At 42.2% G+C, this 24,520-nt stretch overlaps 1 protein-coding gene across 3 annotated transcripts in view; it reads left to right on the top strand.

The window, feature by feature from the left end:
* The window catches only part of LRP5 (LDL receptor related protein 5), a 248,622-nt gene that overhangs the window by 208,191 nt on the left and 15,911 nt on the right, over positions 1-24,520 (top strand). For all 3 annotated transcript variants that reach the window (XM_073347077.1, XM_073347076.1, XM_073347078.1), the window contains 4 exons: positions 5,483-5,694; positions 7,213-7,403; positions 15,253-15,462; positions 19,311-19,436. In XM_073347077.1, coding sequence (XP_073203178.1) covers positions 5,483-5,694; positions 7,213-7,403; positions 15,253-15,462; positions 19,311-19,436 — 739 coding nt within the window. The remainder of the gene's footprint in view (positions 1-5,482; positions 5,695-7,212; positions 7,404-15,252; positions 15,463-19,310; positions 19,437-24,520) is intronic.

The raw sequence follows: 24,520 nt of genomic DNA, 5'->3' as shown, positions 1-24,520 counted from the left end.
TAATCATTTTTGTTGCTTTTCTGTGGACCTCCTCCAATTTGTTCACATCTTTCCTGAAATGTGGCACCCAGAACTGGACACAATACTCCAGTTGAGGCCTAATCAGCACGGAGCAGAGCAGAAGAATTACTTCTCGTGTCTTGCTTTCAACACTCCTGCTAATACATCCCAGAATGATGATTGATATATATTTTGCAACAGTGTTACACTGTTGATTCATATTTAGCTTGTGATCCACTCTGACCCCCAGATCCCTTTCTGCAGTACTCTTTCCTAGGCAGTCATTTCCCATTTTGTATGTGTACAACTGATTGTTCCTTCCTAAATGGAGTACTTTGTATTTGTCCTCATTGAATTTCATCCTGTTTACTTCAGACCATTTCTCCAGTTTGTCCGGATCATTTTGAATTTTAATCCCATCCTCCAAAGCACAATGAACCCCTCCCAGCTTAGTATTGTCCACAAATGGTATAAGTGTACTCTATGCCATTATCTAAATCATTGATGAAGATACTGAACAGAATTGGACCCAGAACTGATCCCTGTGGGTTCCCACTCATTATGCCCTTCCAGCTTGACTGTAAACCACTAATTATTACTCTCTGAAAATGATTACCCAACCAGTTATGGACTCACCTTATAGTAGCTCCATCTAGATTGTATTTCCCTAGTTTGTTTATGAGAAGGTCATGCGAGACACAATCAGAAGCCTTACTAAAGTCAAGATATACCACGTCTATTGCTTCTCCTCTATCCACAAGGCTTGGTACGCTGTCAAAGAAAGCCATTAGGTTGATTTAACATGATTTGTTCTTGACAAATCCATGGTGACTGTTACTTATCACCTTATTATCCTCTAGGTGTTTGCAAATTGATTGCTTAATTATTTGCTCAAAGTTAAACTCACTGGTCTGTAATTCCCCAGGTTGTCTTTTGTGACAGGGTGCTGGGTGAGAACTGCTGACTCAGCCCTCTGACATGCCAGCTCCCATTAAAGGAAGTAAATTGGAGCTGGCTAGAGAAAACCTGCACCTAATTGGCGAAAGGGAGACAGCTGCCTGCCCAATTAGCCTGGTGCTGTATCAAAGGCTGGGAGAATGGAAGCTGGGGAAGGCAGTGAAAGCAGAAAGACGGCTCTTCCCTGCTGGGTGCAGACATTAGAACTCAAGCTGTAGATGGTAAAAAGGTGGTGGGAGCACAACTTGTAAATAAACGGCACTAGTGGTTACTGAACCCCAGGGTCTCCGAGTGACTTTGTCAGCACAGCAGGGGGAGGAGCAAAAAGGGCCCTGCAGCACCCTGCTACATCTTTATTTCCCTTTTTATATACAACAGTCAAATTGGAAAATAGAATAGAATACCAGGGTTGGAAGGGATCTCAGGAAGTCATCTAGTCCACAACCCCCTGCTCAAAGCAGGACCAATCCCCAGTTTTTGCCCCAGATCCCGAAATGGCCCCCTCAAGGATTGAACTCACAACCCTGGGTTTAGCAGGCCAATGCTCAAACCACTGAGCAACCCCCCAAATACTCAAGTGCGTTGCTGAATAAGGATGGGCTTGAGCACATGCTTAAGTGCTTTGCTCATTCAGGGCTTTAATTCTTACTCCATTTGCTTGCATAATGAGGATAAAGTGTTGCTCCTCAGAGACAATGTCAGCAGTTACACAGCTGTCAAGTTTTGAGTATTTAACAGATTCCTAAAACATATAATTAAAATAATTCACAATGAAATTAATTTTGAGGTAGACTAGTTATAACTTCCATTGCTCTTTGCCTCCTGTAACCTCCACGGCATGATTTAAAATGGAGCTGACACTGCCTGTCTATATGTGGGATTTCAACTATCCCCATATTGACTGGATACATATCACCTCAGGACAGGATGCAGAGAGGAAGTTTTAAATGACTGCTTCTTGGAGCAGCTAGTCCAGGAACCCACCAGAGGGATCGGCAATTCTTGATTTAGTCCTAAGTAGAGCACAGAATAATGTCCAAGAGGTGAATATAGCTGGACTGCTTGGTAATAGTGACCATAGTATAATTAAATTCAACAACCCTGTGGTGGGGAAAACACCACAGTGGCCCAACACTGTAGCATTTAATTTCAGAAAGGGGAACTACACAAAAATGAGGAGGTTAGTTAAACAGAAATTAAAAGGTACAGCACCAAAAGTAAAACCCCTACAAACTCCATGGAAACTTTTTAAAGACACCATAATAGAGGTTCAACTTAAATGTATACCCCAAATTAAAAAGCATAGCAAGAGAACCAAAAAAGAGCTACCGTGGCTAAATAACAAAGTAAAAGAAGCAGTGAGAGGCAAAAAAGGCATCCTTTAAAAAGTAGAAGTTAAATTGTAGTGAGGAAAATAGAACTGAGCATAAACTCTGGCAAATGAAGTGTAAAAATATAATTAGGAAGGCCAAAAAAGAAGAATTTAAAATACAGCTAGCCAAAGACTCAAAAAGTAATAGCAAAAAAAAAAATTTTTTTAAGTATATCAGAAGCAGGAAGCCTGCTAAATAACCAGTGGGGCCACTGGACAATCGAGATGCTAAAGGATCACTCAAGGACGATAAGGCCATTGCAGAGAAACTAAATGAATCCTTTGCATCAGTCTTCACTGTTGAGGATGTGAGGGAGATTCCCAAACTTGAGCCATTCTTTTTAGGTTACAGATCTGAGGAACTGTCCCAGATTGAGGTGTCATTAGAGGAGGTTTGGGAGCAAATTGATAAACTAAACAGTAATAAGTCACCAGGACCAGATGGTATTCACCCAAGAGTTCTGAAGGCACTTAAATGTGAAATAGCAGGACTACTAACTGTAGTCTGTAACCTATCATTTAAATCAGCTTCTGCACCAAATGACTGGAGGATAGCTAATGTGACTCCAATTTTTTAAAAGGGCTCCAGAGGTGATCCCGGCAATTATAGGCCTGTAAGCCTGACTTCAGTCCTGGGCAAACTGGTTGAAACTATACTAAAGAACAATATTGTCAGACATATAGATGAACATAATTTGTTGAGGAAGAGTCAACATGGTTTTAGTAGAGGGAAATCATGCCTCACCAATCTACTAGAATTCTTTGAGGGGATCAATAAGCATGTGGACAAAGGAGATCCAATGGATATAGTGTATTTAGATTTTCAGAAAGCCTTTGACAAGGTCCCTCACCAAAGGCTCTTAAGCAAAGTAAACAGTCATGGGATAAGAGGGAAGGTTCTTTCATAGATTGGTAACTGGTTAAAAGATAGGAAACAAAGGGTAGGAATAAATGGTCAGTTTTTGGAATGGAGAGAGGTAATAGTGGTGTGCCCCAGGGGTCTGTACTGGGACCAGTCCAATGTAACATGTTCATAAATGATCTGGAAAAGGGGATAAACAGTGAGGTGGCAAAATTTGCAGATACAAAACTACTCAAGATAGTTAAGTCCCAGGCAGACTGCGAAGAGCTACAGAAGGATCTCTCAGACCTGGGTGACTGGGCAACAAAATGGCAGATGAAATTCAGTGTTCATAAATGCAAAGTAATGCACATTGGAAAACATAATCCCAACTATACATATAAAATGATGGTGTTTAAACTAGTGATTACCACTCAAGAAAGATCTTGGAGTCATTGTGGATAGTTCTCTGAAAACATCCACTCAATGTGCAGCGGCAGTCTAAAAAGCAAACAGAATGTTGGGAATCCTTAAGAAAGGGATAGATAATAAAACAGAAAATATCATATTGCCTCTATATAAATCCATGGTACGCCCACATCTTGAATACTGCATGCAGATGTGGTCACCCCATCTCAAAAAAGATATACTGGACTTGGAAAAGGTTCAGAAAAAGGCAACAAAAATGATTAGGGGTACGGAATGGCTTCCGTATGAGGAGAGATTAATAAGACGGGGACTTTTCAGCTTGGAAAAGAAACTACTAAGGGGGGATATGATAGAGGTCTATAAAATCATGACTGGTGTGGAGAAAGTAAATAAGGAAGTGTTGTTTACTACTTCTCATAACACACGAACTACAGGCCACCAAATGAAATTAATAGGCAGCAGGTTTAAAAACAAAAGGAAGTATTTTTTTCACACAACACACTGTCAACCTGTGGAACTCCTTGCCAGAGTATGTTGTGAAGGCCAAGACTACAACAGGGTTCAAAAAAGAACTAGATAAACTCATGGAGGATAGGTCCATCAATAGCTACTAGCCAGAATGGGCAGGGATGGTGTCCCTAGCCTCTGTTTGCCAGAACCTGGGAATTGGCGACAGGGGGTGGATCACTTGATGATTACTTGTTCTGTTCATTCCCTCTGGGGCACTTGGCATTGGCCACTGTCAGAAGACAGGATACTGGGCTAGATGGACCTGTGGTGTGACTGAGTATGGCCATTCTTATGTTCTTATATCTCTCTTGCTTTCAGAGAACCCATTGTAAATTACTCATGTCCTCCAAACAAGAAAGAAAATTTACATTCTAAGCTATTCTGATTGATGCCCTTGATTTGGGCGTGGGTTGTGTGTCAAACTGAATTACTAGCTGGGGACGGAGGAGTTTTGAGGAAGTGCTGAACACGCTGTTTGGGTGATACTTGGTGTTAATTGTTGGAGTGTAGCTTCCCTTTGGTGGGACTTGCCAGGTGCAAATTGCATTGGAGATTAATTTGCTGTGTTTTTTCTCTTGTATTGCACTGATTAAAGGGTGTTAAGGTCTTTGAAGCAGCAGCAGCTCCTCTGGAAATTTGGCTTCCTAGTTTACAACTTTCTTTAATTTTGTTTTGCTGAATTTTGCTATTTCATGTTCCATGAATTTTGCTAATTAGTATTTTGTACAGATATTGGATATTATTTTTCCATTTCTGGGTAACACTTTTCTTGGCTAAGGAAAAGAATTTAAAAAAAGTTTATATTTCATTACATGCTGTCAAGATGAAAATGTATATACATAAAAATAATTTGTTAGCTTCTCTTTAAACACATCTCAGATTATTAAAACCAAATTGTAAAAATGCAGTGTATTTTTTTTGCAAATCCTGCTGTTTCTTTTTTCTATTAACTCAGTTTGGGCTGTGAATAAAGCTCTGCCTGTTTAAATATATAACAGTCTTTGGATCTGGATCATCTTGTCTTTAAGTCATCTAGTCCATCCCCTGCTAAAACAAGGTTGTTCCCTATGCAACATTCACCATTGTTCTATTCAGGCTAATTTTGATTAATTCCAGTGATGGGGGCTCCATAATTTCTTTTTGGAGACTTTACATAATAATGAGTTTTTGTCCAGATATTGTCCCTAATCCAGAGCACATTTTTTTCTCTCCGTTTCATGCTATTTCTTCTAGTTTTTCCTCCTTAAATAATTTCCTTCCTGATTGTTTAAGATATTTGTAGATGATCAAATCACCCCGTAATGAAAATGACATGTTTTCACAGTTCTTGTCTTAAAGGGTCTTCTTTTTCTGTTGTTCTTGTTGTCCCGTAGCCTTTCACTGTGATGAGCACTCCAAACCAAAACCAAAATCCAGAGAAGCAGCCGCATGACTTGAGTATTGATACTTACAGCCATACCTTGTACTGGACCTGCGAGGCCACAAATTCAATCAGTGTTCACAGACTTAATGGAGAACCAATTGGAACGGTGTTAAAAGGAGATCATGACAAGCCAAGAGCCATAGTTGTCAATGCAGAGCGAGGGTGAGTCTTTTTCCATGCTTTGAGATTGAGTGAATAGTGCATATGTGTATCCATAGTATTGTGTGTGTGTGTGTGTATGCACACACATAGTGTGTTTATTCATTTAAGGCCAGATCCTCAGTCGCTTTGAATCAGCAGAGCCCTGTTGATTTTACACCAGCTGAACATCTGGACTATAATGTTTAGGTTTTCAGGAAATAGCGTGTTCAGAAATAATTCAGGTTTCAGAGTAGCAGCCGTGTTAGTCTGTATTTGCAAGAAGAAAAGGAGTACTTGTGGCACCTTAGAGACTAACCAATTTATTTGAGCATAAGCTTTCCTGAGCTACAGCTCACTTCATCGGACGTAGCTCATGAAAGCTTATGCTCAAATAAATTGGTTAGTCTCTAAGGTGCCACAAGTCCTCCTGTTCTTTTTGAGAAATAATTCAGTCCTCTGTCGTGTGAAAACATCACAGTAACAGCTTGTGCAATCAGATCAAAGCAGATGTATTCCTTTACATTTTGAACCTGTATATTTTAAGGCCAGTTCTGCCTGAAGAATGTTTTACAATTATATTTTTAAAATTCTTGATATAAATTTAAAACAGGAGGATGTGCTAGATAGATTTTCCACAAGCATCTGAAATAAAAGGAATTGGTTTTTTGCATAGCAGTTTTGGTTATATTCAGGGTATCATTCACTTTGGGCTTGACGTCGGTGAAGAATGAGCCCTTTTACCATTCTCTTTAATAAGTTAAATACCCAACTTCCTGACTACTATTAAAAGTGCTTAAGAATCATATGTCTGACAGATGTTGAGTGACAATATTCCATATCCATGTAGATACAGCGGTTCTGAGAAAATCTGTGGAACATTTTCAGGGTTGTTAACTTACTGTTCAGCTTGGGTATGATTATATACAGTCCTTAGTATCTATAAACCATTTTAGAGGCTAGTGTGGGAGAGGGGATTAGAGATAGGTAAGGCATCAGTTTTATTGGAACCAATTCACAAGGACATATTTCATAGTTAGAAAGGGAAATCTTTAGTGTGTGCTTTTGGAATTAAAATGGGAATTTGCTTTTCTAGGATGATTCCTGAAACACGCTGACTTGCTAGCCTCCACCTTTCCATCCATGCTTCCAAACCATTTTAAAAAAAAATCCAAATTTGAGTTTTTAAAAAAGTCTTAAGGATTAAGGAACAGTGAATATGGCGGCCACCAGGAGACCTGAATTGAGTAGTGACTCCTGACCTGTGCACTGAACTGCTTAGAATAGTGCCATTCTTAGCAGTGTTTCTCTTCCTCTGGGAGCATCAATCTTGTTAATCTTATTGGGATTTTTTTCACACAGTGGAAGGGGAGGAGCCTTAGAGAAGACAGGATTTTTCGTGAGCATTGCTAAGAACTAAGCTTGGGGAGGAGGTGCTCAATAGCACTCGTTAGGTTTAAAAGAAACTATGATACGACTATAATTAAACCCCTACCCCCAAAAGTCTTGGTTTAAGAGACTGGTATCTGTATTTGTTATCAGGTACATGTACTTCACTAACATGCAAGAGCGAGCCCCGAAGATAGAGCGTGCAGCCCTGGACGGCACGGAGCGAGAAGTGCTCTTTAGTACCGGTCTGATCCGGCCTGTTGCGCTGGTAATTGACAACAAGCTTGGGAAACTCTTCTGGGTGGACGCAGATCTCAAACGCATTGAAAGCTGTGATTTGTCAGGTACGCGGAACTAAGCACGCTGAGCATTGGGCATTTATAGTGTGTATAGTCCTTCTCTGACACAGATCCCAAGGGCTTCTTCTAACTCTAACAATGCCTATTTTGTGCAGGCAGTGAAGAAATGATTAGTCACGGACTCTCTCCTTTGCAGCACATACATGGACAGAGCTTGTTAAACCTCTTAAAGGACAATAGCACCATACCTGAGTGTTCTGGTTTTTTCAATCATTGTAGTTACACCTGGCTTTTAAATGCCAAAGGCTGGTCAATGGCAGTGCAGACAATGGCAGGTAACTGTAGTAGGAGTAACTTAAAAGGGCATTGCCAAGACCAAGATAGTAATTTAATTCATGCACACATGCACTCTTCCCACACACCAAAAACTTTAATCCTTCTGAAGCGAGTGACAATTTAGCGTGTCTGGAATACTGATTTAGCATAGCATAATGTGAAGTCATCACATTTCCTGCTATAGTAATGCTACTTCACATCTGTAATTATAATGCTACTAGTTGGCTTTTATATGTGGCTTTATCTGTAGATCTCAGTGCTTTACAAAAGTGTATAAGCGTTATGGGCCCCCATTGTACAGCTGAGGACATTGAGGAATAGAGAAGTTAGGCTACTTGGTCAACGTCACTCGGCGAGTCAATAGCGGAACCAGTACTAGTATTCATGTTTGCTACTTTCCAGTTCAGTGTCAATCACTTCTGATCCTCTGTGGATTAGAGGAAGCAGCATATGGAGGAGTCAGGAGAGCAACGAGTTTGAGACTAAGGAGCTAGAGGCAAAGTCACCAATAGGAGGCAGGATCCAAGTCAAGGTTCAGAGAGTAGAGTGCACAGGGCACAGTAGGAGGAAAGTAATAGAAATGTGGGAATGGTTGGGCAATAGAACACACCAGGATTGGAAGAGAAGGGTTGGGAAGGTGAGACACAGAAAGTAGGACACTTCAGAACTGGAAGAGAAACCAGAAGTCAGGAGAGCATTTAGTTAACCTGTGGAAAGAGTAGCGCTGCTCGGGGATGAGAATGCATAGAGAGGGTGGGGTACGCCAGTAGTGAAAGAAGAGAGGGTCGTGTAGCAGAACACACAAGCATAGGGATCAAAGTAGGGACTGACTGTTACTCTTGTTTGTACAGGGCGTAGCACAATTGGGTCCCACTCTTGGCTGGTCTTCGGCCCTACTGTAATAAAGTGGGGCGGGGAAGAGAGAGAGGGAGTGTCAGAGATGCACCAAAGAAGCATGAGAAAAATCAGTTGAAGATAGAGCTGTAGGGGAATGCACCTGGGAGGAGGGCAGTGAACAAATCTGTGTTGGTATTGCCTCTAAAGAGAAAGCTAAAAAGCAGTGCCAGCTACACCCAATAAAGAGGGAAAGGAGACCCAGTCAATTAGCACTTGCTTATATTTGTAGCGTTCAAGAAACCTAGCCATGACTTCAGTTTCTACTTCAAGGCTAACACCCGTAAAATCCTCTCTGTGCAAAAGAATTGGGCCTTGTTGTTTTTATATATGTAAAATATTCACGAAAATACCGAGACTTAGAATGTTTGCAGTGTTGAGTTGAAGCTAGTTGACAGATGGGTTGTCTTTTTGGCTTGTAAGCTCTTTAAGGTAGGGACTGTGTACATTCAGCACCTAGCACGTTGGGGCTGGGAGGTGCTACTGTAATACAAATCATAAATTATAATTTGGGCTTCCGATTTCAGGTTTTAACTGGTAAACACCAATAAAACACTCCGAATATTTTTTTAAAAACTGTTTATCCAATAAACACTGGAAAAACTTTGTAAATGGTTAATCGGTTTGTGTTGACTTCCCCTCTTTCCCAGTGCAGTTTGTTTATGTAATTGATGTCTCTCCTCCCTGGCTTGTATCTACAGGCTTCTGTGCATTATCGCTCCATCTAGACTATGGGAAGGAGGTTTCTAAAGTGTACCAATGTGTTGAGAATTAATTGGTCCATATAAACCCTGCTGGTGCGCACTCAAGTATCCCTTGTGTGCTTTAATGTAATGCTGTTTGAACCAGTACTAGGTGCATATGCAAAAAGAGAGCCCTCAAAGCCCCCATTTTTTTTGACATCTACATGGAACTCAAAAATTGCTAAACAAATAAAACCTGTTTTTCAGGGTTTATTAATTTCATTTTTCAGAAGCCCTAATTATAATGCACTGACAGTTTCTCAGGGAAGCAATCTGTTAATTTTTTTTTCTTTTCTTTTTTTGTTTGCTAAGTGATATGTATATAAGAAGTGACTTAGGACTCAGGTGATACTAGGTGAATGATGACCAGTATGCAATAGTCATAGTTTTGGCAGGGGATAGCACATTGTGGCTTCCATTGTAGCTGGTCTGTGTTCCCCTAAAGGACTTCCTCCTAACTCTACAGATGTAGCACCTTAAATTAGGTGGATCATGTTACAAGAAAAACTAAACTTCCTCTGCTTAGTCTTGAATCGGTGCTTATAACATATATTTATTTGATGAACATAAAGGGGAAGCAGCTAGAAAATAAGATGCTATAGAGAAGATGAAAGGGGAAAACTGTAGGGATAAAAGAAAATCTGTAATGTTGATGAACCAGAGGGTATGCCTCTCATAGCCAGAGAGATACGGGTATGTTTGATCCAGCTGAGCTCACTGTAATTTGATCCATTGAGCTGTTGATTTTTGAAAAGTTAACAGCACATCTTTGCGTTTAAAAATGCTTTGTATTTTCATATTGCAAGCCTTGAAGAGAATCGACAGTCAAAAGGACCTTGGCTTGAATGAGACCATAAGAAATAAATTGTGCATTGGGCAGAACACATTAAAACAAGAACACATACACAGAAGGATTTTAATGTAAACTGAGGTGGTCATGAAAAATCAGATCAAAAGGTTGTGTTGTATATTTTTATTCTGATTAGGCAGTGCTAGGCATCCTTTCCCTCTTGCAGAATTAACAAGATGACACATTTTTTTTGAAACTTGCACCAAATCCAGATATTTTACAGCACCATGTTGAAAGTGGCAGAACAGCAACTAAGCTGTCCAATGTTTAACTTTCAGGGAAGGTGTTACATGGTCTTGTCTGTAGGACTTTCATTTTCATAACCAAGGGTTTAGCCCTGTGCCCTGCCTCTGACCACGCCCCCCTCCTCCAGCTTTGAGTTATTGCTGCTTTTTGGAATCTCATAAGGTTTTGCAAACAACTTCAGTTTGCCACCAGTTGGATAATATAACTTGTTTATTTCATTTTTAAATAGCTGAAAGAGTTTGAACATTTTTATTTGAGGTCAGAACAAATACTTTGTGTTCGATGGAAATGTAAATAGGGGAATTATTTGTCTTTCAAGCTTTTCATAATGTTGTTTTTTTTCCATTTGAATTCTAATTTCCACCTTCAAAAGATTACACATTTATTTCATACTGGAAATCAGTGTTTAATCACTAAGGAAATTAGATACTACTTGTAACAGGTTTTTCATTATCATTTTTATTAATTAACCAGAAGGAGAATGCTACTGAGAAACTATTCTTTGTTTATTCATTATTTTTTTTCCTAAACTACAATACAGAGGTGCCCACGATCCAATGCTCTCAGCACCCTTAGGCACTCTTTTAAAAAAATTACTGATGACTCTCTGGAGCTGTAAATGACCCATGATCAAATAACCCTAGTGACAATATAACTGTAACACACATGGAGTAAGAATCCTCCCATGGTGAGGGCAGTAGCCTGGGACTTGGGAGACTCAGAATCAGTTCCCTGCTTGGCCATGGACTTCCTGTGTAACATTGGGCATGCCCCTTAGTCTCTCTGTGCCTCAGTTCTCCATCTATAAAATGAGGACAATAGTACTTCCCTATCTCACAGACGTATTTGTGAGCATCAACACGTTAAGACTGTGAGGTCCTCAGATACCACAAGGATGGGGGGGTCAAAGGAGTACCATATATAGACTCATTAGTCATCTTCCACACACAATCCCCAAAACAGTTCTGTCCCACCAAGGAAGTGAAAATATTGGTCTTCCAGTGCTCCTGCAAGCTACCAAACTCAGGCTGTCTCAGACCTGGGTCCAGGAAACCATTTTAAAAAGCTACACAGCCCCTAGCTGAGAACACCCTGCCAGCAGCCCCACTGGGACTTCCTCTCAGGTGCCTCTGCAGTAAGTTGCTGGGAGAGAGGCAGCCTCTTACTGGTTTGTGAAAGGGGGAGATGCAGTTGATTATGTGAAACCTGCACCATTTCAGGACAGGAAGCATCAACTTTATTTTTAATTTTAAATGAATTTGGCCAGTTTTTAATGTTTTTAAATATAAAATTGTTGATGGAATAAAAAGGCTCCTTCGGTTTATTCCTGCTTCTGTTAAGAAATGGGTCCATCTGGGTTTTTATAATGTAGCCCAATAGCATGGTCTCTCAGCACAATTGAACCTCAATCTGCTGGCTCAGCACCCAGGGCCCAGTTCTGCAAGGTGCCGAGAGGCGCTGAGAACTCCAGTCCCATTGACTCCAATGTGAGTTAAGGGTGTTCCACATCTTGCAGGATCAGGGTCCCAGCACTTAGTCCCCCAGGCTGCAGGTCCAGCACCACCTTCCCATCAGTTTTTTTTTATTCTTTTGCATTTCTAAATCACTCAAATCTGCATGTTTTGTGGGGGGTGGAAGCCTCAGAAGTAATGACCAGCCTTCGGAGACTGAGCCAATCCCCAGTGTAATCAATGGAGAGGCTACTGTATGCACTGAGGCCGGCAGCTCTCTGTGGATCACCAGCTGTTGGTCCATGGACCATGGTTTTGGAATCTGTTTTACTGTATGCTCTCAGTTCTCTGCTCACCACTGTGATCTGTACTCCTGGTACTACAGCATTACAGGAGGTCCCCTTCCCCCACACCCCATTTTCAGTGGCCCAGGATGAAGGGAAGCAGTCAACATCAGACAAGGACTTGAATGCATTTCTTCCATAAACCTTACTAGCACTAGTTATTTCCCACTGGAGAGGGCTAGTATTGCCTAAATGCGTGAGAGAATTAATTTTAGAATTAATCAGGAAATTCTCGGCCTCCATATATTTTTTCCTTTAATTTAAAATAATCTGCGTGTACTGCAGTGCTCCTTTTAGCAGTATAGTAAGAGTCTTTGTACGCTGTGATCTTTTGAACAAATTTAATAGCAACTGTAATTGAAAGAAATGTTTTATTTGCCTGCATAGCTGAGCTCTTAAGTAATTTTTTCAGAAAATTAGTTGACTCTAGTACTGATTAATGTTTTTATTATCTTATTTTGTGGGCATTAAAAAAAAAAAAGTTTAAATGCCAGAGAGGAAAAGAGCAAGTTAGTCACAATTATCATTATTCCATAATTAAATCTTAGAGCAGAGATACCACTAACTCACATCGTCCGGTACATTTTTCATTTCTTTTGGAATACATCTGGTACTCATAGGCAGAAACTGCCTGCATAGAATCATAGAATATCAGGGTTGGAAGGGACCTCAGGAGGTCATCTAGTCCAACCCCCTGCTCAAAGCAGGACCAATCCCCAATTAAATAAAGTTGTTTCTCTGATGTAAGAGAATGATTCAAGGGCTGTCATTATGGAAAAGAACTACAAAAAAAAGTTACAACTTTTTAAGTACCTTTCACAAAAATGGTACAACAAACACTATCAGACTGCCAACAGTAAAGGTTAAAAGCAGCCACAAATTTTAACTATTTTAAAATGTTAGCTTGAATAATAGGACTGATTATTTGATTTTGTTGTTATTGTTTAGAGGTGAAACACCACTTTGATTTTTATCCCATTTCTTCCAAACGCTAAAGTTAGGCTTACTGAATGATTGGGCACGTGAAAGGAAGTTTGAAGGAAATGGTATGTGGAGGTAGGAAGTAGAAGGTGGTCAGTTTTCAGATGCATCCGCATGGACATTGTTTAGTATACTACAGGATTTGTGCCCTTACCTCTCCCTTTGCCGGTGTGTGCTGCATTAATTTAGTAGAAGGAGTACTGGTAGTAATAATAACTGGTTCTAGCAGTAGGTAGAGGCCCAAACCAAGCCTGGGACAGTTTCCTGCAAAAGTAGAGGGACTCTCCCTGCCCCATGGAGCATACAGTCTAAATGTAGACTGGGCTACAATACAAATTGCCACAGCATTCACACGCAATTGTAAATGATTGATTTAGCTGACATGACACTGACCACAGCAGACTAGTCAGTGCAGACCAGCACGAGTCATGGTCAGCATGACGTCGATGAACCACAATTAAATCCTGCTGGGTTGAGGGTCAGTCACGGTGAGCTGACGTGATGCTTATCGTGGTATGGCCTGGCCTGGTCTGTTCTGTCAGTTAACTCAGTTCTTCTTAGTAACCATTTTCAAACACCGTAAAATGCTCTAGAGGTGACAACAGCTCTGCCTTAGATGCTACTTTATAAGGGTCAGGCGCTTGAAAAGTGAGCCTAGAATCTCTGTCCTGTGGAAATAAGATGTCTGAGATCGTTGTTGAAATATTGACACTGGTTTTGTATTATGAGTGTGTTCCCCCTCACCATCTTTGTCTCGTCCATTCTTTCCACACTGTCCCCTCATCTTTCTCCTTCCTGTCTTCCGTTCCGCCTCTCCCCACTTCCAAGCTCATCTATACTATCATGCCACATAATTGATCAGACTATCTCATCACTGCCTGTCGCTTTGCCACCTTCCTCCCAAAGCACTTTCATTTCATCTCCATTTTCAAGGGTCTGACTACAGCCTGAATAAACCATCTGTCTCATTTCCCCCTCAGTACCTCCCTCCCTCTGCAGCAGGAGCTTTGATGCCCTGCATCTCAGCAACTGAGCTGGCTTTTGCCCTTTGCTGTTGGGCAGTTGATGGGTGGAGTGGGGGATCTGCTGCTGAAAACTGGAGTGCAGGGCAGAAAGCAGGAAATAGGAAGAGCTGCTGAATGTTGTGGGAAATCACTACTGGGGGAAAAAACAACAAACCCACCTTTCTCCACCTGCAGGCCCCTATGCTGTGCCCTACAGAGCTTCCAGCTTCTAGAGTAAATGAAGCAGGGATCTTACAAATAGCTTCATTCTCTCTGCAGTCCTGATTCATTCTCTGTGCCCAGAATAAGGCAGGGATCCTGTAGAAAAAAAAAGAGCGTGATTATGTAATTAAAGACTGTATCATAGTGTATATGCACCAGGAGGGTGAATAAAGATTACACAGGCAACCTAAAATTTGGCATTTTCTAACTTCTGAATGCTTAATTTTGCAACCTTAATGTGCTTAACAGAGTTGTTTTAATGTTGTGTGCATGTATGTACCTGTGTGTGTTATGTATGCATGTTTATGTATGTACATAACATTAAATGTATCTAGGATTTTTATATACACCAGTCACTGTGACACCAATGAATTATCAGCTTTCTGTTTTAAAAGAGTAGCATCAGCACTTAATGTTCTATGCAGATTTTTATTGGAAAACTCAATAAGTACTATTTTAAAAAATTTGAATGCCTCTTTCAAGAAATATCTTCCATGAGACCTTAGCTTGTAGGGAAAAATTCTAACCTCTACTGCCCAGAGATGGTTCCCATTGGTAGTTCAGTATATGCATGTCTGAGAGTAGAGCTTGCCTGTCAATGCTTGAAAGTGAATAATTTTTTTTAAATTGAGCCCATGGAAACATTTCCCATTGCACTGGATCAAAAAAAATTTGTTCAAAATTCATTCACGATAATAAGATTGTCTGGAGAATAAAGTGTGTTTTGAAAACAAGTACACTTTATTATAAAAGAGAAAAAAAAAGGTGAGACAAAAGTTTCTCTTTGCAAAACCTATATTTGCTTTAGCTTTGATTGTTACAGGAGCTAACCGTGTGACACTGGAGGACTCCAATATCCTGCAGCCAATGGGACTGACTGTGTTGGGGAATCACTTGTACTGGATTGACCGTCAGCAGCAGATGATTGAGAGAGTTGAGAAAACCAGTGGATACAAGAGGACTAGAATCCAAGGCCGAATTGCTCACTTGACAGGCATTCATGCAGTGGAAGAAGTTGATATGGATGAATTTTGTAAGTTTATTTCAGTGCCATGTATTCTTGATTGCTCTGGTGCTGGTTTCTCTTAAGCTTCTGAATCAGACACCCAGTGTGTATCCTAGCATGTGAATTTCTGATTCCTCAGTTTCTGACTTGTTGTGAGTTTTTGTGTTCATTTTAAACAGAATGTAGCAGGGTTTTTTAGTAAGCACTGTTTGAAACCAGGGAGTTTTTTTGCCAATGAAAAATGGTACATATAATTTGGCTATTTATGTAACACCCAAAAATACACCAGGCGTCCTACAGACTTATAAGACAGAATCCTGCTCTAAAGAAATGACAATTTGTACACAAAATACAGGCACAGGGCTTGATTGTGAGGGGTGCTGAACACTCTTGCCTCAACCCAGCTAAGCGCTTAAGCATGTGACCAGCCCCATTGACTTAAAATAAGTTCTTAGCTGGATTGCAGCCAGTCCAGCGTGCTCAGCACCTTGCAGGATGGACCTCCCAGAAGAGAAGGTAATGCAAATCTCTTTTCCCATTCCTGTCCTGAATAATCTCTGCACAGAAAGATGGCTATCTGATGTCGTAGTAGTTAGCAATCTATTCAGCATGTACATGCATAATACAAAATTTGCTCCCGAAGCGGCTTAGAAAATAAAAACAAAGAAAAACTAGATGTCAGCTGTTTGATGCAGAGAGGTTAATTACACTAGCCTTTCACCACTGCAAACCTGTGATCAAACGTGGTTTACTGTGTGCCATAAGGGAGTTATTCCACATAGTATTAGGGGAATCAGCTATAAGAAAAAGAGCTGTGCCTGACGTCTGTGTTTCTAAACCAGTGAGGCATCAAGGAGCGAGGGGGGCTTTTGTTGAACAGCAAAGCGTGGAAGGGGGCTCCTTTTAAAATAGTTTGCTGAAATACATCTCCACTGATCCTGGGGGGAGAGAAGTAAGGGAGGAGAAGCTATGTATTGCTTGCCCTGCCTCCCCTACCTTAGAAACAACAGTGGACAAACATAGTGAAGTAGCAGGCATGCCAGTTTGAAACACTGTTGCAACAAAAGGAACAGTGAAAACTGGCTAGGACTGTCTGTTTCACTTTGCTTCTCCTAGAGAGCGGTGCTAGCGGTCAGACATAATCTGGGAGAAGGGAGAGATCCAGAAAGAAGAGGAAAGAGAAAAAATATGGGGGAGACGCACCCTTCGTTAATTTTAGGATGTGCGCATTAGCCTTCCAAGTGATCACCTAATCGTAGGCTTGTCCTTCCCTTTTCATCTACCTCCGGGGGGGTGTTGGTTTCTGTGCCTGTTTGTTTTTTGTTGTCTTCATTTAGACTGCAAGATCTTCAGCGCAGGGATTCTGTCTTTGTTGTTGTAACGCAGTATGCATGTTGAGGTTATTATGTAAGTAATAGTAATGAGGCCAAGACTTGACCAAGCAGAGCAAGGAGCTGCACCAGTGGGTTAGTGGAAACATACCATAATCTGGTTCCACATTTGGTTTCTTTCTCTGGGAACCAGCAGATGTTAGAACTGTAGAGACACTGAGCCCCTGGGGATGGTGGTAATGGGTCCCTTCTGGCTGACTGACAGAGAAGTGCTGATGAGATACAGGAGGCCTTCTGTCAAACTCCACATCTGGAAGAAGGATGGTGCAGGGCCTTTGAGGAGAGAGGAAGAGTCATAGAGAGTCATAGAGTATCAGGGTTGGAAGGGACCTCAGGAGGTCATCTAGTCCAACCCCCTGCTCAAAGCAGGGCCAATCTCCAATTTTTGCCCCAGATCTCTAAGTGGCCCCCTCAAGGATTGAACTCACAACCCTGGGTTTAGCAGGCCAATGCTCAAACCACTGAGCTATAAGATGTTAACTGGGGGATCGAGGAGGGGAAGGATCGGAGAAAACCTCCCACAAAGAGGAAGAGAATTAAAAAAGAGAGAGAGAGAGAAAAGATTGTGGAAAGATGCAGAGAATGAAAGAGACAGAACGGCAGAATAAGGGAGTGTAAAGGAGTGGTGGGGAAAGGAAAAATATGCCCAATACAAAAGGGGCTAGAGAAGGAGACCTGAAGGTAGAGGGTGATTTTGTGTGTGTGTGTGTGTGTGTGTTTAATTTTAGGATATCATGTCTGTTTCTTTTATCTACTCATCTAATAAACTGTGATTGATAACTTCTCTGGAGGTTGAAAGACACATGGAAAGAAAATGTCCTGATATTTTCAAATCTCTCTTTCCATCCACCCCATTACCCCTACTGTTTGAAAAAGCCATTAACTAGAATAGCAGGAGGCGGCTGCATTGGCAGACCTGTGTAGGGGGAAACCTATGTGATGTTTGCTTGCACTCTTGTTAATCTTTGATTTATAAGCACTGAAACTCTCAAATTTTGAAAATAAGAGTGTAGGAATCATTCATTGTGTTAAAAAAAAGGGGGGGGGATTGAAGCCATTTTAGTACACTTTTTCTAGAATTTTGCAAAAGATTAACCCCTTTTCTTTCACAATATGTAATATTCACCATTCTTAGCCTTTTCTCTACCATCTCCTTGCTCCACTCCCAGTGTCTCTCAAAGGTACCATTACTTTACTGCTGCAAAGGGATTTTATTTTTTAATTTAAGCACAATTCAGAGAATTGGGAAATGATTTTTACATGCTAAATCATGAATGGTTAAAAAAGGGGGGGGGGGGGCGAAGTGCTTTATTTTCTTTATGGCAAGGATCCTGCTTTCTACTTTGAGTCACACTTGAAAAGAATCACCCTTCAGGGCTGAAATCTGAAACTTGTCCTTTAAAGGTGAATCTCTGTTGCAACAGAACAATTTTAAAAAAATTGTTTTTCTTTTGCTCTTCCAACAGTCCACGCTGCGTGCATTGGATTCTTAAGACTATATATAAAAATAATATGTTTGTTAAAAGTGAAGGCAGATTTCTGTGCTAAATGCCTGATTAATGAGTCTGAGCAGATGGAGAGCACATTTGGCACAGAAATAATTAGCTATTTTTATATGGATCTGCCCCCCCCCCCCCCCCGTAAAAATCTTAGAACTTACTAGTACTGTATCCAAGAATGCATCATTCTATGACAACAAATATGGGCTCCACTTCAACAAGACATCTCAGCATGTGCTTAAATGTAGGCACATACAGGAAGTGATGTAATCCAGTGGATTGGGCATTAGACTAGGACTCAAGAGACCTGCATTCTATTCCCAGTTCTGCCATCTGTCTGCTGTGGGACCTTGGACAAGTAACTTTACCTCTCTTTCTCCTCCCACCCTTTGTCTGTCTTGTCTATTTAGGTTGCCCATTTGAGGAGCTATTAAGTGCTTAGCACTTTTGAGAATCAGGCTACTTACCTAAATGCCTAAATCTGGGTTTAGAAGCCTAACTGTACCTACTGTTTCTTTTTTAAATCTTGGCCCACATATGTTGTTTTGTGTGTGTACATATGTGTACTTCGGTTTTGTAAATAATTTTGGGGTCCTTCAAGATTAAGTGTACTGAAGAGGCCTTTTGTTTGGTTTAAACAAAAGTATCCCGTCTCTTTTTGACGTCCAGTTTGCAGATGAAATGCAGATGAAGTATACTCATTCTTTAAGTGTAGTCTTTACAAGAAGCTTCTACTAGTTTCTTTGCATCTGAGTTTCTAAATATTTAAAGGATTTCTGAGAAGTCCGTATACCTTGGTGTTCAGGAGCAATATCCCTAGAGAGACTATAAATCAGGTTTTGAGTAGTGACCTGGGAAGTCATGCATTTACTGTGTTCGTGTCCAGTGAAAGTTGGTAGTTCTTACAGAAACCAGCTTTGCACTAGCTGAACATCCTGATTTATTGACAGTGTACAGTATTCCATTCCATGTGTTGTTTATACAGCTGCACATCCATGTTCCCGTGACAATGGTGGCTGTTCACACATCTGCATTGCTAAAGGAGATGGAACCCCAAGATGCTCATGCCCAGATCACCTTGTACTTTTACAGAACCTCTTAACATGTGGAGGTAAGTGAATTAATTTAACAGGGCTTTTTATATAGGGCACACGTATCCATAAAGACTCTCAGAGCTTCTGGGGTCAAGAAGCTGCATAGTCAGATTTCCTCCTCTCCTCCCAATGTGTGGTCACAAATTCCACTGTGATAAACTTTAACCCAGTCATGTCACTTGCACTTTCTTTAATGTATGTAGGGCCTGACTAAAGATATCTACATGTTTCTGTAGGAAACATGAGCTAAGATTCAGTGCTGGGATGCAAACACACAGTTCCCCTGGAAGTAACTGGTGCATCCATGGTCAAAACTTGGCCCTTACTCCATAAGGTTTGGTGTTTAGATCTTTGAATCTGTCTCTGTCTTCATTGCCCGCAAAATGCCCCTCTGGGCCTCGGAAGATTTAGCACATGTATTGATACTTACTGAAGTTTGTCTGGTGTGACTGATTTGATTGTTGTGCTGTAAACGTGCTTGGTAGAGTGTGACCATGTTGCATTAGGCTGTTATAATGTGGCACAGGACAGTGCTGACACGTCATAAGGCCATATGCGACATTTCGCAAACCCGGAAATTAGTGTCAGAGCATGACTTTGATGTACTCCGTTGCTAATAAAATCAAGACAATTCTGGCGATCCCAAGATGGGTAGTGGCCCTGTTCATTATAGTAGCTCTCTTAATCCCCCACTTTATGCTTTCCTGCTTCTTTCGCAATCCCAGGAGTTTTCACTATTTGTAGCACTGCACTTGCTGGGGGAATTAAAAAAACAAACAAACTCATTTCTTCTGGGAGGTCTCATATCTTCAGTATTTTAGCTTTATCGCTGCACTCAAGCTTTTTGAAAAAATATATTCATTTCTCTCTAGATTTCATGTGCTGGCTGAACTCTCACCTCCCCAGGGGAAGTCATTTCCATTGTAAACTGTTTTCTTTCCCATGACCACAACACACTATGTGGTTTCAGAGTAGTAGTGGTTACTTCTGGAGGCCAAAAAATAAATAAATCAGTCTACTCGTATTTCTCAATCTGCTGCTCCTGCAAGACATTGCCAGTGAGAGATTTCTTACCTCCCACTGTTTCATTATCTTCTGCTATAAATCTAACAAATTTAGAGCCTCCCTTTTGGTCTTCGTTCATTTTTATACTAAGCTTATCCAGAGCCTGCTAAGACTTTCTGACGCATCCTGTCTGCAGCATTAGCAGCCCTGAGCCAGTGTCTTTCAGTAGCCTGAAAATGCGTTGCAGAGTGTCTGCCCCCAGATGCTTTAACCAGTTTTAGGACCAAATTTGTATTTGCTTGATGCAAGAGGGTGCGATATTAAATTCAGCTCAGTGGCTGAATTCATCTTCCAGGGAAGAGCTGGTCATTCTCATTTTCTGCATTGCCTGGAAATGTTCTGTTTGAATAGGAAATCCAGATTAGTTTTCATTCCTGAGTTTTCCCAGTTATTTGTGTAGGTGACATATTAGTTTATTCAGAGCTGTTAATTGATTGGTTACCGTTGAGTTACTCAGTATTGCCAGCTCCAAGCAATCAAAAATCGTGATGCAGACCTCAAAAATCACAACTGGCTTAAAAATCATGAGATTAAAAATAATAAACATTGGGTTCTTGTTGTTTGCCTTTTGGGTTTTTAACTGCTGAAATACACTTGGGTCACTTTTTCAAGCTTTTCTCCACAGCCAAGAGGGCTAGAAACTTTATTTTCAATGAAAGATCAGATTTCTCATGTAGTCGCATAACTCTGGGAGATGGGGCTTTAAGAAAAACACAAAAGCACCTATTGATGATGATTTCTCCCATTGTCACCAAGAGGGAGATTTTGCTTATGCTGGCTGTTGAAAGAGAATTCTGTATTGCAAGGTGGCCATGCTGGGCCTTTCTGTATTATGCAGCCTTTGGTACACAATAAGTTCAGTAACATTGTCACCACGGAGCCATTGTATGAATACATTGTTGCTGTTGACTACATCTTCCTCCTGGAAGATCAGTATGAGAGTTCTAACAACATTTCATTGATTTTCAGATACTACCACTTAACATAAGACTGTGCCTTATATATTTACTATAACAAATGTGTAATGTAGTAATCTGTTGTAGTTCTTTAATACAGCTGATTTACATGTTCTAGGGAAGTAGTGGTACCTAGTGGGTAGGTCCTGGACTGGGACTCAGGAAATCTAGGTAGTTCTTTGAGTGCTTGGTCATGTCCATTCCATTGTAGAGGAGTGTGCTCACCACATGCACCACTGCGGGAAGTTTTTCCTGCAGTGGTATCCGTAGGGGACCGCCTCTAGTGCGGCGCATGTATGCACCAGTGTAAGGGGCGCTGCCAGTTCCCACCTCCCTCAGTTCCTTCTTCCCGCCAGTGATGGTGCTGCAATGTCTCCTTGCCTTGGGCGTCCCCTCCAGATGTGGCTGGCATCAGTCTACTCCCCAGCCAGACATCACCTAGACATGGTCATCATGATCCCGCTGCAGGTACTTACCTCCCTGCAGTGGTGGTCCAACCCGATTCTGGTGTTGGAAGGTGTGCTGTTCGCGAGCCTGTGACCCATGGTCTCCCTGATTTCAGATGCATCCGACCTTGGCTGCGGAGTGCATCTCAGTACACTGCGGATTTGGGTTATGGTCATGGGAGGAACTCGCGTTTATATATAAACATCAGAGCCATCCTTCTGGCTTGCGGTGTCTTCCTTCCCCAACTGTCTGGTCAGGTAGTGCAGATGTTGACGGATAATATGGCCTCCATGTTCTATGTCAACAGGCCTGGGGCAGCTCATTCACGGCTCTGTGCCAGAAGGCCCTCTTTCTGTGGGACTTCTGCATTCAGCATGTGATCCACCTGGAAGCCTCGCACCTCCCCGGCGTCCAGAACATGCTGGCGAATCGCCTCAGCAGGTCCTTTGTCTCTCACCATGAGTGGTCCCTTTACTTGGAGGTCGTCAGAATGCTATTCCAGAAGTGGAGAACTCCCCGAGTGGACCTGTTCGCCACCAGACAGGACAGAAAGTGTCATCAGTTTTGCTCTCTCCAGAGCCTCAGCAGAGGCTCACTTTCCGATGCCTTTCTCTTGTCGTGGTCAGGAGACCTGATGTATGCCTTCCCGCCAGTTCCTCTCATCAGCAAAGTCCTCTCAGAAATCAAGGGGGACAAGGCATGAGACATTATGATTGCCTGAGCATGGCCTCACCAGCATTGGTTTAGCATGCACATGGACCTGGCCACAGCAGCCCTGTGGCGACTTCCCAGCCGCCCGGACCTTCTCTCTCAGGAGCACTGTTGGCTCCTGCACCTGAACCTCACCTCTCTCCACCTCACAGCTTGGATCCTGTGTCACTGAATCCAGAGGAACAAGCTTGCTCTAGTCAGGTACAGCAGGCTCTCTTGGAGAGCAGAAAGCTCCAACCACCGCAACTTACCTGGCAAAATGGAAGTGTTTCTCCTGCTGGGCATCAGAGCAGAATAGCTCCCTGACCCAGTCATCTCTGCAGTCCAGCCTGGATTACCTGCTTCACTTAAAGCACCAGGGCCTCGCCCTCTCTTAGATCAAGGTGCACCTGGCAGCCATATTGGCCTTCCATCATCTCATCCAGGGTAGATTGGTATTCTCACAAGAGATGTCGATCAGGTTCCTGAAAGGCATTGAAAGACTCTTTCTGCCAATCCAGGACCTGGTTCCCCAATAGGACCTCAACCTGGTCCTTCCCAGGCTCACGGGTCCACCCTTTGAGCCTACAGCTTCTTGTTCCCTTTCCCACTTGTCGTGGAAGGTTGCATTCCTTGTAGCTATTACCTCAGCGAGACGGGTCTCCAAGATTAAAGCCCTCACTTTGGAGCTCCCATACATGGTATCCTACAAGGACAAGGTCCAGCTGCAGCCCCATCCATTCTTCCTGCCAAAGGTGGTGTCACACTTCCGTGTTAGCCAGGATATCTTCCTCCTGGTGTTCTGTCCAAACCTCCCATGACCAATGAGAAGAGGCGTGCACACTCTGTCAGGCATGCCCTGGCTTTCTACCTGGAGTGCACCAAGCCCTTCCGCAGAGCCACCCAGCTCTTTATCGCGATCGCTGACAGGATGAAGGGCCTTCTGGTGTCCTCTCAAAGGATTTCGAATTGGATCACCACCTGCGTCTGTACTGGTTACGAGTTGGCGCAGGCTGTGCCCCCATCAGTAGTGAAGGCACACTCGACAAGGGCACAGGTGTCTTCAGTTGCCTTCCTGGCGCATGTCCCTATCCAGGACATTTGCAGGGCCGCGACGTGGGCTTCAGTACACACGTTCACAACTCACTAGGCCATCACTCAGCAGGCCAGAGATGACCGTGGCTTTGGCAGAGCTGTGTTGAAATCGACACATCCATGAACTCCTTACCCTCCTCTGGTGGTACTGCTTGGGAGTCATCTACCATGGAATGGACGTGAGCAAGCACTAAAAGAAGAAAAGACGATTACCTTTTGTAAATGTTGTTTTTCGAGATGTGTTGCTCATGTCCATCCCATGACCCGCCCTCCTTCCCCTCTGTCTGAGTTCTAGCAAGAAGGAATTTGAGGGAGGGGGGAGCCGACGGCACCCCTTATTCCGCGGCATACGTGCGCCACTCCAGAGTGCGCCAGAGCTGGTCCTAAATGGATGCCACTGAAGGAAAAGCTTTCGGCACCGGTGCATGTGGCGAGCACACACACCTACAATGGAATGGACATGAGCAACACATCTCGAAGAATAACAATTACGAAAGGTAACAGTATTTTCAATCTCCAGCTCTGCCACTGACCTGCTGGGTGACCTTGAGCAAGTCACGCCATCTCTCTGTGCCTCAGTTTCCCCTTCTGTAAAATGGGGATAATGATATTGGCCTCCTTGATAAAGCATTTGAGATCTAAAGTTGAAAAGTACTATATGAGAGCTAATTATTATTATTCAAAAGGGAGTGGCTTTGCTGTTCTGTTGTAATATATGTTTAAGTGCCTTTGGCAGCTGTTTCTTAACCCAGTCACTGATGATTAATGCAATGCTGCTGGATGGGGCAGCAGTGGGGGAGATTGCTCCCAGGGCCTCTGGATGAGAGAGCATGAGCCTCTAGTGCCCA

The sequence above is a fragment of the Lepidochelys kempii genome, chromosome 6, assembly GCF_965140265.1.
Source record: "Lepidochelys kempii isolate rLepKem1 chromosome 6, rLepKem1.hap2, whole genome shotgun sequence".
NCBI classification, from domain to species: Eukaryota; Metazoa; Chordata; order Testudines; family Cheloniidae; genus Lepidochelys; species Lepidochelys kempii.
Note: the sequence above shows the minus strand (reverse complement) of the source record. Positions and strands in the feature narration are given on the sequence as shown.